This window comes from Diadema setosum, chromosome 3 (genome assembly GCF_964275005.1).
Source record: "Diadema setosum chromosome 3, eeDiaSeto1, whole genome shotgun sequence".
NCBI classification, from domain to species: Eukaryota; Metazoa; Echinodermata; class Echinoidea; order Diadematoida; family Diadematidae; genus Diadema; species Diadema setosum.
The window spans coordinates 8,051,690-8,067,076 of record NC_092687.1 but is presented as its reverse complement, the minus strand read 5'-3'; the positions used below and the strand labels follow the sequence as shown (position 1 = coordinate 8,067,076).

Here is a 15,387-nt window from a genome sequence, read left to right as displayed (position 1 = left end):
AATAAATGAAATAGAAAGGTATTCGATTAGTAAACCGTGTATCACAAAACCAACAAAACTTCGCATGCCGCGATTTCACGTGGGGAGGACTTAAAATAGGTGAATCGGGCCAACCTAGTCTTGAGAATGTCATATTTATGAAAGAGTGGTTATTGTAATACATTATCCTCAAGTCTGGGATCATAAATCGATGGAAAATTGAGAGTCTAGCAGTTTTTCAATAATTATATGTATTTTTTGTGTGTGTGTGCTGAAAAGTGTAATGAGGTATGTTTTAGAGATTCCCTTTCATTTCTGAAAACTCTTTTTCACACTTTTCACTTTTAACTCCAATAAGCAATTTGTGAAAGGATAATGGTGCTGTTTTGAAAGTTGGTATTAGTAATTTGGTAGAAGAACACACTAATGTTCTGCCTAATCTTAAAATCCCTTCATTGTTGTTGCTGAAGCGTTTAACATTCTGTTTTTGTCTAATTCATTGCACAGCAGTATCACGGTCAATACTATACTTTTAGTATTGTCTAAACGTGAACATATAATATCGCTCAATATTTAAATCGAGGTTTGTCGTTAAGTTAGTATAACAATCGTCGTTGTTGTTATTGCTTTGCTCTTTTTTTCCTCTACCGACCCAACAGTTCATTGCTACAATGATCGAAATTAACTTGATTGGTGGACTTTCAGAAATTCAGAAGGCTTCAGTCCCATAATGTCTTTCACCTTTCGTAAGAAAACATTTGGCCTTATAGAGTAAAGGAGAAGAGAGTTTTTGAAGAGGCCACACCTTTGATTCCTACTCCTCATGTTAAAGATGAGGAAACCGACGGCCATGATGATGCCTGCCGTTGCCAAGGTAGCGAGGACAACAAAGACAACAAGGGAGACACGGAGAAGAAGTGTCTCCTTCATCTGAACGTCAGCCGGTGGGCCGCCATCTACGACGAGAAAGTGTAATAAAACATGAAATTGCTGCAAATCCAATATATCTAAAATCCTATTCAATTGTTTCATTTGCTTTCCATCTCCACGAGACACGTCTAAATATCTTTTATTTTATTGTTATTTTTTTACAGAAAGTACTTGCATTATCAAATCAATGTACAACATAATGAAATCTGTGAGTACAGTCTATGCAATAAGAACATAAACAAAAGCACAAACATTTTGAGTATGAAACTTTTGGATAAGTTTGGGAGGAATGCTGATATGAATTTTAAACCGTTCTTGTTTTAAACGTGGCAATCTAATCTCAAAGGGACTTATCTTTCAACGTTATTTTGACAGGAATCTGAAGTTCCGATGATTATTCCTTTAATTAGGTCCTGATAAGGATTATAAGCATAATATCGATTATCTTGCCACAATCAAAGCACATTCAAGATGCTTACGTCACAATGGGACTTACCTTTCCACTGGAATTCAGCACCCGTTGACAGATTAAGCGAGTCTGTTATTGCGTAATATTCTGCTACTTTCACCATTTCGCCCTCTGCAATCAAACCATGTGGAGAGTTAGTCATTTTGTAACCATGAAATAAACGATATACGTACTGGGTGTAGCCGTGCTTGCCTATATTGTCATATTTATTTGCGGACATAATTATGCTTGTTTCCAATCAATCTTCACATCCATGATTTAGATATGCCAATATCATCTCAGGACTCATCACGAAAAGGCACAATTATCTTCTTTTTTTTTTCTTTTTTTTTTTGAGTGGCGTGTTGGCCAAGGTATGACAAACTGTATCTCAATCCGTGCAACATTGGAATAAATAGGTCATAAGCCTACGCTTTGACACTACATTATGTCTACAAACGAATTTGAGTCGAGTTGAGTTGAGTTGACTTTATTCATTTAATCACGGTAAAAAGCTTGCTGTTAGCTACAAGCTGTTTTTCAGCTCTTTTTAAGCAATTCCGTGAATACATCACATACTAATAATTTTTGATAACTACATGGTATTATTGTATCACAGCTAGATCTAGCTTTATATATTACATAAAAAATACTGTAAGGTAATTGTCCATCTTCATTCTGAGATGTGTTACCTTGAAGCTGTTTGTGCATAGTGCAACCTAGACGTTCGCCCTCCCGAAATTGAACGACACCCTGAAGAAGGCAAAGCAAAACAAGACAAAAACAACCAATGAACTTTAAAGATAAGATTTTCTTTTTTCGTACCAGCGAAACACATAGAGGGTGACACACATTATGTAGGGATAGCTGTTAGATGTTCAAGTTTATCTCGAAATGGACGAACAGAACCGACCTTCTTTGTCACTGTTTGTAGAAGCGCGTGACATCAAGACAAAACAACAAACAAGACACAGTGAAATCAGTTTATTATTCAAATTCAAGAAATTCTTCCGTCGAGAGGTTTTCATTGCAACCGATTGGCCAATTACGCTACCTTGACGTTAATAAGTACTAAATTGGTCAGCGTTTCAATAGTAGCAATGATAAAAGAAATCTTTGGGGCCCATACTCGAGCAGGAGTCGAACCCACGACCTCCTGATCCATTAAACACTGATCTATTCAATACTTATTTACGTCGATGTAGGGCAATTACATCATTTGCAGTTTATCATGTGTATACATTACAAACACCAACACGAGTCCAGGAGATATAAAAACAAATGACGTGTAAAGCTAAAGTCATCGACTTCAACAACTTTAAAGTCAAGGGAAAGAACATTCGAGGATTTGGTTTACCGTGACTCCGGGGAAATTCGTCTCATTCATGGCCTTGCTAAAGTGCGCCAGCATCTCGCGGTCATCGTACTCGAAATCGAAGAAGGCCTGCGTGTTGTTCTCCTTCTCGAACATCTTGATCACGTGGTCGATGGCGAGGGCCATCACCCAGACGCCGTCGTAGGCGTAACCGTGGTAATCGGAGTAGTTGCCTGCTCGCTTTGCGTCGTAGAGGGCCTTGTACTCTAACGGAGTCTGCAAAGTGTGTTATACACATGGCCTGTCGAGTCAACTGTTTGACTTTAGGCCTATACGTAAAATAGCCTTACCCGCCTATTCTAAATAACTGCTCTCTGAAAAGGGCATGTTTCCCTTAATAATGTTCATATTAAAGATTAGGGTAATGATTCAATATGTTCAATTATGATTGCAACGATAAGATATCATATCATTATGCAATACCTCACTTTATTTTCTTGTACAAAAAATAAGGAACCTTCATGGTTAGCACAACTTGACCCCAGAAGTCCCGGATACTTCCATTATTCTGTCATGTCAGATACCAGACTATGCATCAGCGTCAAGGACGGCGTAGATGCTCTCCAGGTAAAAGATGAGAACAAGATATGGAAGGGTGATTCATTAAGCTGTTCTTAAAGTTACGAGCGAGCGACTGGTGAGCAGTTCTTGTGCTGAAATATTATTGGAATTCTGATGAGTATAACACATCACAACTGATCACCAGTCGCTCATAAGTTGTTCGTAACTTTAAGAACAGCTTCATGAAACATCCCTATGGTTTCTTAACCCTTTCTATACTCAGATTGCAGATTGGTATAGAAAACCCCATAGCATTGAACACGCTGACCAAAGTCCCTGGCACAGCACGGACTAACTATGGGTGTGTTTAAATCTTTAAAATAATAAGCATTGAATGACAGGATAACGCTCTCGACGAGAGCAAGCAAAAATACGATAAGAAATAGCTTGATGCTTACCAGTCCTGAAATGGTTGTCTCTTCGCTGGCACTAAGCTGTAGGATGTCCGTTGCTATGTAACCTTTGACCGCCTCTTCCAATTCCTCGACCGTGCATTTTGTGTTGTTGTCGGCTTTTCTCCACCACTTGGCTTTGTACCAGCCGGGAATAAGCCAAACGTGGCGGGCACCGTACATCTCTTGCTTATAGACCTGTTGGAAATTAAAAGTAATAAAAAAAAAAAATCATTTGCAATGTATCAATGACAAGTGATACAATGATGCAATGATATCATTGAATTCATTGTGGGTCATATCATTCAAAAATTATCTGCTTATTCTCCTTGACATCATTGGAAACTCGTTCTTAAATGTGCGTACCTGCCATGGTCTATTTCGAATAAAACAATTTAAACATAATCAGGTATAGTGTTCACCTTCGTGTCTCTGCTGAATAAAATACGTACGTCCATACAACCCAACATCATTTACGTTGGACGAAATAATTATAGTATCAATGTTTTAACTGAAGATTATGAAATACTCAAAACAGTAAAGCCTAACCTATATTCTTCGCCACCGGAAATAGATAAAGAACCTGTTTATTTGATATTAATAATGTGCATCCTATTTTATACTACATTGAATAACAAGGACATTAAAGGGGATGGCTAGTAACTGATCAGTGGGAATCAGTGGGAATGCTGGAGGATGATTGTTCCAATCCTTGTGGGATTAATTTAAGAGTACATTATATATCTATTGTTGTGTGAAAATTATTTGCTTCAGAATGGTCTCATATTCAAGTAATGTGCAGTTGAATGTTTTCAGGTTAGCGTGCCTGGTCAGTGACGGGGCATTACTCTGCACGTTACTTGAATATGAGACCGTTCTGAAGCAAATGAAGAGTTTGTTTGCAAAAACCGATAAGTCCATTTTTGAAGATTTTGAAGTACGGTCTATGTCATAAAGTACAAAATAATACCTTTTAAATGATATATTGGTCACTACATATAAAGTTATATTTTTGAAGTTACGGTCAAAAGAAGTAAAAATTTTCTTATTATTCCCTTTATTTTTCTTGATCTTTAATCGCAAATATCTCCATTTGACAAATATGGACTTATCGGTTTTTGCAAACAAACTCTTCAAATAGTTTTCACACAACAGTAGATATATAAGGTACTCTTAAATTAATCCCACAAGGATTGGAACAATCATCCCTCAGCATTCCCACTGATTCCCACTGATCGGTTACTAGCCATCCCCTTTAAGGAAAACTTTGACTTATATTAATATTTCCCGCTTGTTATTTATCTATCGTTATAAATATCATTGCAATCAGCTTTTACACAAGGAAAAAAAAAACAGCAACTAATAATCTAGAAATCATAGATCTCGATTATACGATTAGCCTTCTTTTACAACGACCCGCATCTCCCCCGCCCAACCCCCACCCCTTCCACCTTCCGAACTAATGATCAAATTGCATCAAACATTATTTAATAATTATTTGCATTATTTCCTCGATTAAAAGTGCTTAATTGTTTTTTTTTTTTTTTTTTTCGGCCATTCCTACTTACCTCGCAAAAGACTCTTCGTGCCATCTCCTCGTCGAAAAATCCCATGACAATACGGGCTCCAGCGCTCTACGAGGAATCAGGAACACTGACAATTCAGGTAAATGTCCTCTTTATTGTTAAATTTTGTACCACCAAATGATAGACTTTAAAGTGTTACTATTACTGTATTATAGTAATCATCATTGTGACTCAGTTTAGTTGCTGTTTTTGTTTTTGTTTTTGTGAACACAAAGTGGAATTGATTTGTGAAATCATCAATCAATCAATAACAATATCAGAAGGGAATAGCTTCCTTTAACCTATTTTTTCATGCTTTTCATAGCAAAATGCTCAGACTGAAGGACAGGATATAAAGACAGAGAGATACGCACAAACATCACCCTACAGGTACTCTCAACCGCGGTATCCCGTGCAGTGGCGGATCCAGAGGGGGCGCAAGAGGCGCACGCCCCCCTCCCTTTATTTATCGTTAAAAACAAAGGAAATAAAAAGAAAAAAAAATGAAATGATACCCGGAAGTGGCACCAGAAATATATGATTTGCGACCCCCTTTACAAAATTCCTGGATCCGCCCCTGCCCGTGTCATAGAAAATGTAAACTGGAAGGTACCAGTAATGTAGCATTCTTCGCGTGGAATGGTATACTAAAGTCTGTGGTGATCGGAACTGAAAATACTAATAGTGATATCCAGTGTGCAATCACGAAGAGAAGGAGAGTGAAAGAGAAAGGAAGAGAGAGGAGGAGAGAGGGAGAGAGAAGGAGATTCTGCTTGAATCAATCTCGTTCGTTCGGTGATACCCTCGGATCTATTTTCTCACAGAAAACCTCTCGGTTAAATCACCTTTTTTTTTTTTTTTTTTTTTTTTTTCTTACATAATTCCTCCTACCGAAGACTCGTTGGTCAAAGAAACACCCCAAAATGAAACTCAAATGGACACGATAGACATGCGTACCTTAACTTGTTTGACTGCCGCTTGTGGGTCATCGGCAAAGGTTGCCTCGACCACAGTGTGGACCCCGTTATCGTCCGCCATTTTGACTTGCTTACTCTGGGCCTGATGTTCGATGGACGAGGGTGCACATAATAAGGAATTAATGAAAAATCAATATTAATCATCGGACGCATGTGCATTGACCATAATTAGCGAAATCAAATTATATCAATACAAAGTCATAAAGTACTGTACGGATAAATGACTGAAACAAAATACAAGAATTGACTTGGAAATTAATCTGTAAGTATGTGTCTTAATTTTGCATTCTTTAAAAGAAACTTGCCAATCTTTTGATGACATTTCTTATTCACGTTTTACACCGTATCAGCTATTATCAAATGCTTTTTATTTCTTTAATGTGTTAGCGTTTAAAGCGACAGAGGTTTTTAGTTTTCTTTCTTTGATTGTTTTTTTTTTTTTTTTTTTTTTTTTTTTGCAAACACATTATTAGTGGCAAGGTCACATAACTGCCCCCCCCACGGAAAAACGCAGTAACTGACATTTTTATGAATGTTTACTTTTTTGCAAAAATGAATAGTTTACCCAATGCTCTCCAATGTTAACAGGTCAGTTTTGCACCAAAAAAAAATGAAAGTGACCAAAAATGCAATTTTTCACTTTTGCAAAAAGCAGTAACTGCATCCAGTTGATTCAACTTTGCAAGTTTCCCCACGGAAGAAAGCAGTAACTAACAAAGCCCACGGAAGAAAGCAGTAACTAACAATTTAGTCTAATCATTCAGACTCTGTATAGTCCTTCCTGTATATTTTTCCCCTAATACCATTTATTTTTTCTACTAATTTTTTTTTTTTTAACAATGTAAACAGCACTTTATTCCATAATTTAGGGGAGTAGATATAACAAAGATTGTTTCACCAGTAACTTGACTCTGCCCGCAGGGAATCACATGACAAGTTGTAGAAAAAGCTTCTTTCTGGAGACTAGCAAACCTGGCAGACTCAGCGCGCTCAGAGTGTAGAATACGCGTGCAGCAGCTTCATGCGCGTAAATTCTGCAGCATACTGCACAGTAACTAGCTAAACACTGCATCACATCACAGTCATCACTTGCACAGTATTGCAGGTCTGGTACAGTCTGAGTGATCATGCCAGTGCTAACCATGCTGTCACACAGTTTCTGCGGTCCAGGCATGCCTGTAAATCTATCATGAATTGCAGAGGAAAAGTCATGGTAGCCATGGCTTTGGCCAGAACAAGAAAATCTAGGTGAGCTGAAAATATATTGAAGGGAGATGAGCACTAGTATTAATACACATAGTCTAACGTTAGATGTAGGCCCTATAGGTCTACCGCGTACCAGATCTAACGTTACAGAGTAGTGATCTATTGTTAACTGTTTAGTGTTAGACAAAATGTCAGTAGGCCTAGGCCTAATCTAACGTAGGTCCTAATAGATCTAGGTCTAGCACTAACATTGGGCATAGATCTGTAGTCTAGCTTAAGTGTAATGTCAGAGTTCAACTAGGATCTAAGACGAAGAGACTTGATATTTTATTGTCTAGTCCAGGGTCATGTGTCAGGGGCAAGGCCGGGCACTTCAAAGTTCAATTAGGGTAGGCCTACATGTACCTTATTTTTACACAGAATGCCATTCAATCGACAAGACCTAGTCTAGGTCTAGCGTTAGGTCCTAGATCTTATAGATCTAGACTAACCAGAAAGTAGAAGAACTTTATAACCTGGTGGTGGTAACAATTCTCCTCCTATGGTCATGTGACATGTGCAGTTACTGCTTTTTTCCATGGGAAAAACAGCAGACTCCTGGCCGTCTGCAGTTACTGCTTTTTTCCGTGGGGAAACTACCCAGAAACAAGGGTGAGCCACCGCAGTAACTGCATTTTCCTAAATAACATTTAAAAAATAATGGAAACATATTTCTTTCCTAGGTATTGTTAGACAACTAGGTATGGTGCATAATCATACCACAAAATTATTTTTGAATGTTTCTGTATTTTTAAAGAATCTGCAAAAAACACAAAATCGCATTTATCTCAGCTCAGCAGTTATGCAGTTACTGCTTTCTTCCGTGGGGGGGCAGATAAGATCATGCCATTTTAATCAACGTCATGGTTGAATTGTTTTTGCCGGAAAAACATGAAGAGTATTAAGCTGGTTTATGGATTTCAGAGTGAGGCTGCTGCTACCGTTGTTGTTTTAATCATTAATTTTTAACAATCGTTATTTGTCTTTAGTTTTTTTCTTTCTTGTTGTATCATCACTTACATAAAAGCGCACTGTCAGGACACGATGCAGCGTATGGTTATTGTATAAAAGTTAAGAAAAATAAAGTTAAAGATAACATTTGGATGCAATCATCATACGTAGGAGTATCGAGGTGTATCCTGGTGAATTGTGGCGATGCTGGTCCAGTTGAACAGCTGAAAGAGACGAACCCTGGCCGCACCGATATCGGTCTCAGACGGAACGGTGCGGAAAAAGTGCGGGTACTTGTCCCGCTGTGAGAGGGATGGTGTAGTGTCGGCGTAAGAGAGCTGCAAATAAATGATTCATTATAACACTAAGCTTTTCGAATGATATATTAATCCCTACAACTGTTGCAGGGGCAAAGTTCGTAAAATAACCAAAAACAAAAAACAAACAAACATTAAAGCAAATAAACGAACACTACCATCACGGTACTTTTAATGGAGTTAAAGGGTTGATTAAACGATAGAGATATTCAATCGTGTGTTTGTATGTTTGTTTGTTTGTTGTTGTTGTTGTTGTTGTTGTTTGTTTGGTTTTTTTTTGGGGGGGGCATTAGCGTCACGCTATTAAAGATGCTCTCTCTTGTCCTGTCATAAGAGTGTACTTATTGTCGCTGCGGGTGAGGAAAGGGGTATTCACACGTCTCAGCATAATAATGAACAAGGACAAATATACGGGTAAGCAAACAACGGAGCAGTTCCGAGATTCCTAGTCCAAGGCGCCGGTGGGAATCGGTTGTGCCCATATTGATTCATTGATTCAAAATAATGATTAAAGGCAAGACATGATTTTGGAGTGGAGTGAAAGCCGTGTGGATTCATTGTCTTCCTTGGGACCACCGATAGCAAACAGTAATAATTTCGTTTCTTATTTGCAATCTGTACTGAAAGCAACTTGTCGCTGCATTTTCAAAAGTCAAACAATTTGTAACATAAAGGGTTCAATTTGCAGGTGTGCGAATGGGAACACGTCGAAACAGTAACGATGGTCAGTAACAGTTGTGAGCTATGCCGATAAACAGATCGGTTTGTGATAGGCATGTCCATTGTTACATTTTTTACAGAATGTTATATGCTCAAACCAAATATATATTTCTGAAATTGCATTCAATGCTAATTCTTGCCCATTTTTTTGTCCCACCCTTTTTATAGTTTTTGGTATGTCATGGTTCCTTCCTTTTGGATGTGCTTCTCTTTTTTTCCGTCTTCTTCTTCTTGTCCCTATTTATTGCAAATCCAGTTCTTTTTTATGCGACTCATGATATATGTAACAATGTATAACGACATACAGTTTTAATATTGTATATTTGCTCAGGGGATCAGCCTCGAAAGGCTAATGGCCTACTTCTGATTTCCTCCACCATTTATTTTAATTGTTATGTCGATCTGGAACACACACTTTTTAACTTTTAACTGTGATTATGTATTTATCCAAAACAATATTTGGTTTCTATGTGTATGTGTAAGAACTGATTGATTGTATATTTATATGTTTTTACCTGAACTTGTGGAACTAAACTGAAACTGAAACATTGTATCGACACAGACCAAGGCACTTTTGAATGATTTTATACTTTAATGAGATCGATAAGATGATACATGTATATTGCATGGATATCAAATAATGGTTATTATGACGTAGGTTCCAACAATGGAAAGAAAAAAGACAGACTGAGGGAATAGACAAAAAAAAAAAAGTTAAAGAGAGAGAGAGAGACGGAGAAAAGGCGCAATATTGCAAATCTAATGATGTTTGTAGCTCTTACCTGGACGAGATTCCACCAATGAACGGAGGTGGCGATGGGTGACGTCACACTCGGACACGCCCCTCCAAACACCATAAACTTTCTCGGCGGTCTTGCCATAGACTCGAAGAAAGCCTTCAGCCCTGTCGCCATGTCACACTACATCGAAATTGGAAAGAGAGAGAGAGAGAGAGAGAGAGAGGAAAACAGGGAATAAAAGGTGAGTATATTAATAATTTTTGGTCTACCCTTTCTCTGTCAACGCTTAACAGGAACTTTGGAGAGTGTGTACAAAGCTAAGAGATTTAACTTTCTTTCCCAATTGGCACTCAGAGCGTGCAAGGAGTTACTGTACATTGTGACAGTTAGAGAAGGAAGTAAGTTTCACTATTGAATTGAATTCAGTTGAATTGAATTGAATTGAATTGAATTGAATTGAATTGAATTCAATTCATTTCAATTCAATTCAATTCATATCAATTCAATTCAATTCAATTCAATTCAGTTCAATTCAATTCAAATACTTTTTCATACTTCTCGTATATGACTAGTACATCAGAATAATAATACAAGGTGGTTTTTTTTTTTGCCTTGTAAACAATGTGCAAAGAAAAAATATTCAAGAGATCGAGCGAGCAAAGAGACTTGATAAAATAAATAGAGGGGAATTATTTTTCAACCACACCCATATCGTCTCTTCCCTTTCTATGTAACTATTGCTGTCATTATGTTTCACATGTTTCACAAAGCTATTTCAATCTAGGCTCTCTAGAAGTAAACCTTGCATAAAGCTGCGCGTTGATTTGCTTGTTTTTGTTTCGTTTCATTATGTTTTGTCAGTTGCCCGCTTGTGTGAATCTCATGATTGCAAAGAAGTGTATGCTGGCTCCATTCTAAAAGGAAATTGAATATTGGTATGAATGGATGGACGAACTGATGAATGAGATGGTGGAATCATGTTTCCGGAAAGACTGGCCTGGAAATTGAATTAACCTGTCGATGTATCCAAACGCTTATTCTGCTAATAAACTCAATCAGGGATGAATGTAGACTGAGGCCGCGAAGATAATCATTCGAGTCATTAGGTCTCATTAGTCACATAGATTACAATCCAATAAACATTAGTCAAACAAATTAACTTTACTCAGACAGATTACAGTCGAATCAGTACACTCATTTCACGTATGCGTATTGGCATCATTGACTGTAATGGATAGGAATGGTGAAAGCTCAGTGCTAAAACATTCTGGGCTAAGAAATGTTGGTAAGTCAGAAATCAAGACAAACACAAACAACAACAACAACAACAAAACAAATACAGATCAGAAAGAAAGAAGTTCAAGGCAACTGCACAAAATGTAATACTCCAATTCAGTATGTAGAACTACCATTTTAAATTTAATTTTGTATACTTCTGTTTGTTAGTTGTTTCGTGTGTGTGTGTGTGTGTGTGTGTGTGTGCATCTAACTGACCTTTACGACCGAAGCGACCCGAGTCGAGAAGACATCATTATTGATAATGCAATAACGACTTTGTTGTTATGTACATTGTAATCCATATAGTGAAAGAAAATTGATTTATGATTGATTGATTTATGTATAAAAGATGCATAAAGGAAATCGAATAAGTAAACAACCAAACGAGCATGCAAGCTTTGAGATTAGAATCAAAGTCACAAACTTTCTATTATTAATTCCAGGCATAGGTAAGCAATGAATATTACAAAATGATAATAATAGTAATAAATCCGGTCAATGGCACTTCTGAAAAATCTTGACTCTACCATTTTTCACCCTAGCCCCACAGAACCCAGTATATGCCAAGCACGACCCCCAAGGAACAAGAAAAATCTGGCGAAGTAACACTTTTTTACCATGATTATCTCTCTCTCTCTCTCACTCTCTCTCTCTATCTCTACATCGTTCTTTTTCCTCTCTTACTTTCTCTCCTACTCATCTTCTCTTTAATCCCTCCCTAGTTCCCTGACAATTACCACAGCAGGTATATTCCTTCGACTAAAGTAGTTTGTCTATGTAGATGTCCCTTAGGTAGACAGCCGGTGATTTGAAATTATTGCAGTCTGGGGGTATAAAGGTCATTGCCCCTGGTGAGGAGGCTGCAATTTAAGATTTGGTGAGCCTGTAATGAGCTTCCAGAGCCCGCGAGATAGTGTGGCGTCTCGGTAGATTGAGATAAGAAAGATAATGGAGAGGGGGGGGGTAGGAAACAACAGCATTTATAAAATAATGGTGAACTTATCATGTCAACGAGGCTAAAGAAATGATCTCACCTATGTCAATAAACAAACACTGGTCGGAGAAATTAATTACAGTAAGATTCCTCGTCTGGACTTCTTTGGGCAATATATTGGAGAGTAAAGACGGAGAACGGATAGAGAATAGGGGATGAGAGAGGAGATACCGGGAAGAGAGATTACTAGAAAATTAAAGAATAGAGACATATAGGGAGAGATAGATAGATACATAGACAGAAAGACAGAAAGATAGATAGATAGATAGATAGATAGATAGATAGATAGATAGATAGATAGAGATGGAGGGCGGGAGGGTGAGAGGAAGTGACAGGGAATTAGAAAGGGGAATATGAGAAGAGAGGAGATGTTGGGAGAGGGAGAAAGCACAGACAGGAAATGATAGAGAGACTAGAAAAGAGGGTGTGTCACTTATTTGAGTAATTAAAGATGGTACAGGGCAAATATTTTGATAAGCTGCCAAGGAACAAGCTAATGCAGCTGCAAAAAAAAAAAAGAAGAAGAAGAAGAAGCAATAAATGAATAGGAAAGAACGCGTATACGCGAACAAGTACGATTCCACCTTTGTGTCATAATTTTATGTTCATTTAAGAGCACATGTAGAAATGAGATATAACTATATCAGTGAAAAATATGATTGGAAAGCAATTCTACATATCGACAACTTATTTTTGTCTCCATCTTCTTTCGAACTTCGTGTGTTTTAGAACAACGAAGTCCTGCTTGCTAGAAAATGCGTTACCGCATGAACTACTCTGAACACAAGGTTAATAATACAGTATTCCGGGGATGGCAGCAGTGAACGAAACATGGAAGCAAAATATTTTAGTGTTCTACTGTCTTGATATATCTCCACTTTTCTTACTGTAACCATCTCTCTCTCTCTCTCTCTCTCTTTGTGTATGTGTATGTTTGTCCGTCCGTCTGTCTCCCAATCTATCAATCTCAGTATCTATCTATTTATACACGGAAGAGAGTAAGAGAAATATATATTTTTTTTCTCATTCTTTATGTGCTTTGCATCTACTCCACCTCTGTCTACAGAATGACTCTCACGGTTCATTGTGTCTGTTTCTCTGTCCATTATTATATTTATAATCATAGACGTAAAAATGCGAGAACTTACAGTAAAAACGAAGGACGTTTTGATACATTGAGGAGTTCCCAAGAACGTGAGAAGTATTTTTGGAATGATATGCCATGACATAATATTTATGTACATATAATTTATATATACATATATCTGTTTATGTCTTATGTTGTTGAAAATGTAATAAAACGAGGCCGCTCTACTAAAGCAGATAATGCTATAGGGCAAGGAAAAAGCTTACTAATTTTCATAAGTCTCCCCATTACTCTCTGAAACGTTTGATTGGATTTATTCGTGTAATCCAATAAACCGAAATGAAATGAATAAACATATTTCATGATATCATGCTAACAAAGCGCTTCATGAGGTGTCTGTCTAGACGAACCAAGGGAATAGTCACCAGCTATGTGTGTGAGTGAAATGTTAAAATAATGTACCAGCTTTGTAATGCTTCCCTCAAGCCTCTCCATCTGAAACTAATACCTGACAGTTTCCCTGCATAATTTCATTCTCAACGTCCTTTCAACCTTTTTACCTATACAAATCAATATCTCTCCATCCGCCACCTTACATCTTTGCAGGTGTTATTTGATTGAATGATACCGGAAGCACCACTCTTCAAAAGAGTGCGCAGTTTCTATGAAATTAATGTCTGCACATATAACGTTGGTTTATAAAGAAGGAACTATTATCTCGATTTTCTTTGAAACTATTTTGTTTTGAATCAATAAAAACAATTCAAGGCCAGGATAGCGTATTTCGATAAGAGTAAACACCACATCAGGACAAGCAATATCATGAATATGAGTCCAGATATTAGTGCTCTGGATTGAATTTCAGAACACTCGTGGAGAAAAAACAAAGGAAAAAAGGTTAGAATAAGCTTTTCACGTACGGAATTTCTTTTTTAACTGGCCAGCCAGCAGATGACATGGGTTTGTAAACAATGTGTGGGCAACATTTTACAAAAAAAAAAAGTTGATAGATAGCAACTCTTTCTGGAATGTCAATCGTCATGGTAACAACAAAATTTAGATACCTAGTTGGTTGTTGATATGGAAAGTTGCCATTACAGCAAGAGTTGCCATCCTATAACCAACATTTTTTTCATCAAAATTGGGCCCTGGTCTTATGTTTGTACAGATTATTTTTTTTTTTGTCATTTCCAGTCTTTCTATATCTTGAATAGATATGAATAATTATACTTTGTGAGAGGGTGTGTTGGAAATGTGCAATAACCAATCCAGCAGTAAAGCATGCGATTGAATGAATTATAGTTGAAAATGTTAACCCGTTGAGGACCAGTCCCGAGTATAACTCAGGCAGATGTCTATGGGAAATGCATGTTGTAGCAAAATCAAACTGTCCTTAACGGGTTGGCAAATTCTCCCCTCAAGGTCGCGTGTGTCATTGATATTGAAATTTTTACAATATAATGTCTCTCTATCATTATGTATATGAATAATTTGAATGCAAAACAGCTGTATGTCGTTATCTACATGATGCAATAAGAACGTTTAATGTTTCTTACATATTTTAATTAGTAGAAGTATCACAAAACTGAGATTGTTTTGTTCAGCAGCAGCAAGATATTTCAAGTTGCTAAATCTGGACAGAGTCATTGACTATGGCATTTAAATAAGGGTGTTGATCAGAGGGAATGTAGATAGAGATATATGTTTCTATAAGAATTACGCAAAATATTTGAGGTAAACAAATTACGTTCTGTCAGACCTTAGTTTAATTTCCAAATGATTTATTGAATTATGTCTTATGTTCTCTCAAATTAAGGCTTATATATGA

General features: G+C 37.2%; 1 protein-coding gene across 1 annotated transcript in view; it reads right to left on the bottom strand.

Moving 5' to 3' along the window:
• The window catches only part of LOC140246993 (gamma-aminobutyric acid type B receptor subunit 2-like), a 160,345-nt gene that overhangs the window by 17,226 nt on the left and 127,732 nt on the right, over nucleotides 1–15,387 (bottom strand). The window contains exons 2-10 of the mRNA XM_072326296.1: nucleotides 10,243–10,380; nucleotides 8,591–8,761; nucleotides 6,208–6,309; nucleotides 5,254–5,319; nucleotides 3,692–3,883; nucleotides 2,715–2,948; nucleotides 2,050–2,110; nucleotides 1,406–1,489; nucleotides 785–935 (exon numbers count right to left, since the gene is read on the bottom strand). Coding sequence (XP_072182397.1) covers nucleotides 785–935; nucleotides 1,406–1,489; nucleotides 2,050–2,110; nucleotides 2,715–2,948; nucleotides 3,692–3,883; nucleotides 5,254–5,319; nucleotides 6,208–6,309; nucleotides 8,591–8,761; nucleotides 10,243–10,380 — 1,199 coding nt within the window. The remainder of the gene's footprint in view (nucleotides 1–784; nucleotides 936–1,405; nucleotides 1,490–2,049; nucleotides 2,111–2,714; nucleotides 2,949–3,691; nucleotides 3,884–5,253; nucleotides 5,320–6,207; nucleotides 6,310–8,590; nucleotides 8,762–10,242; nucleotides 10,381–15,387) is intronic.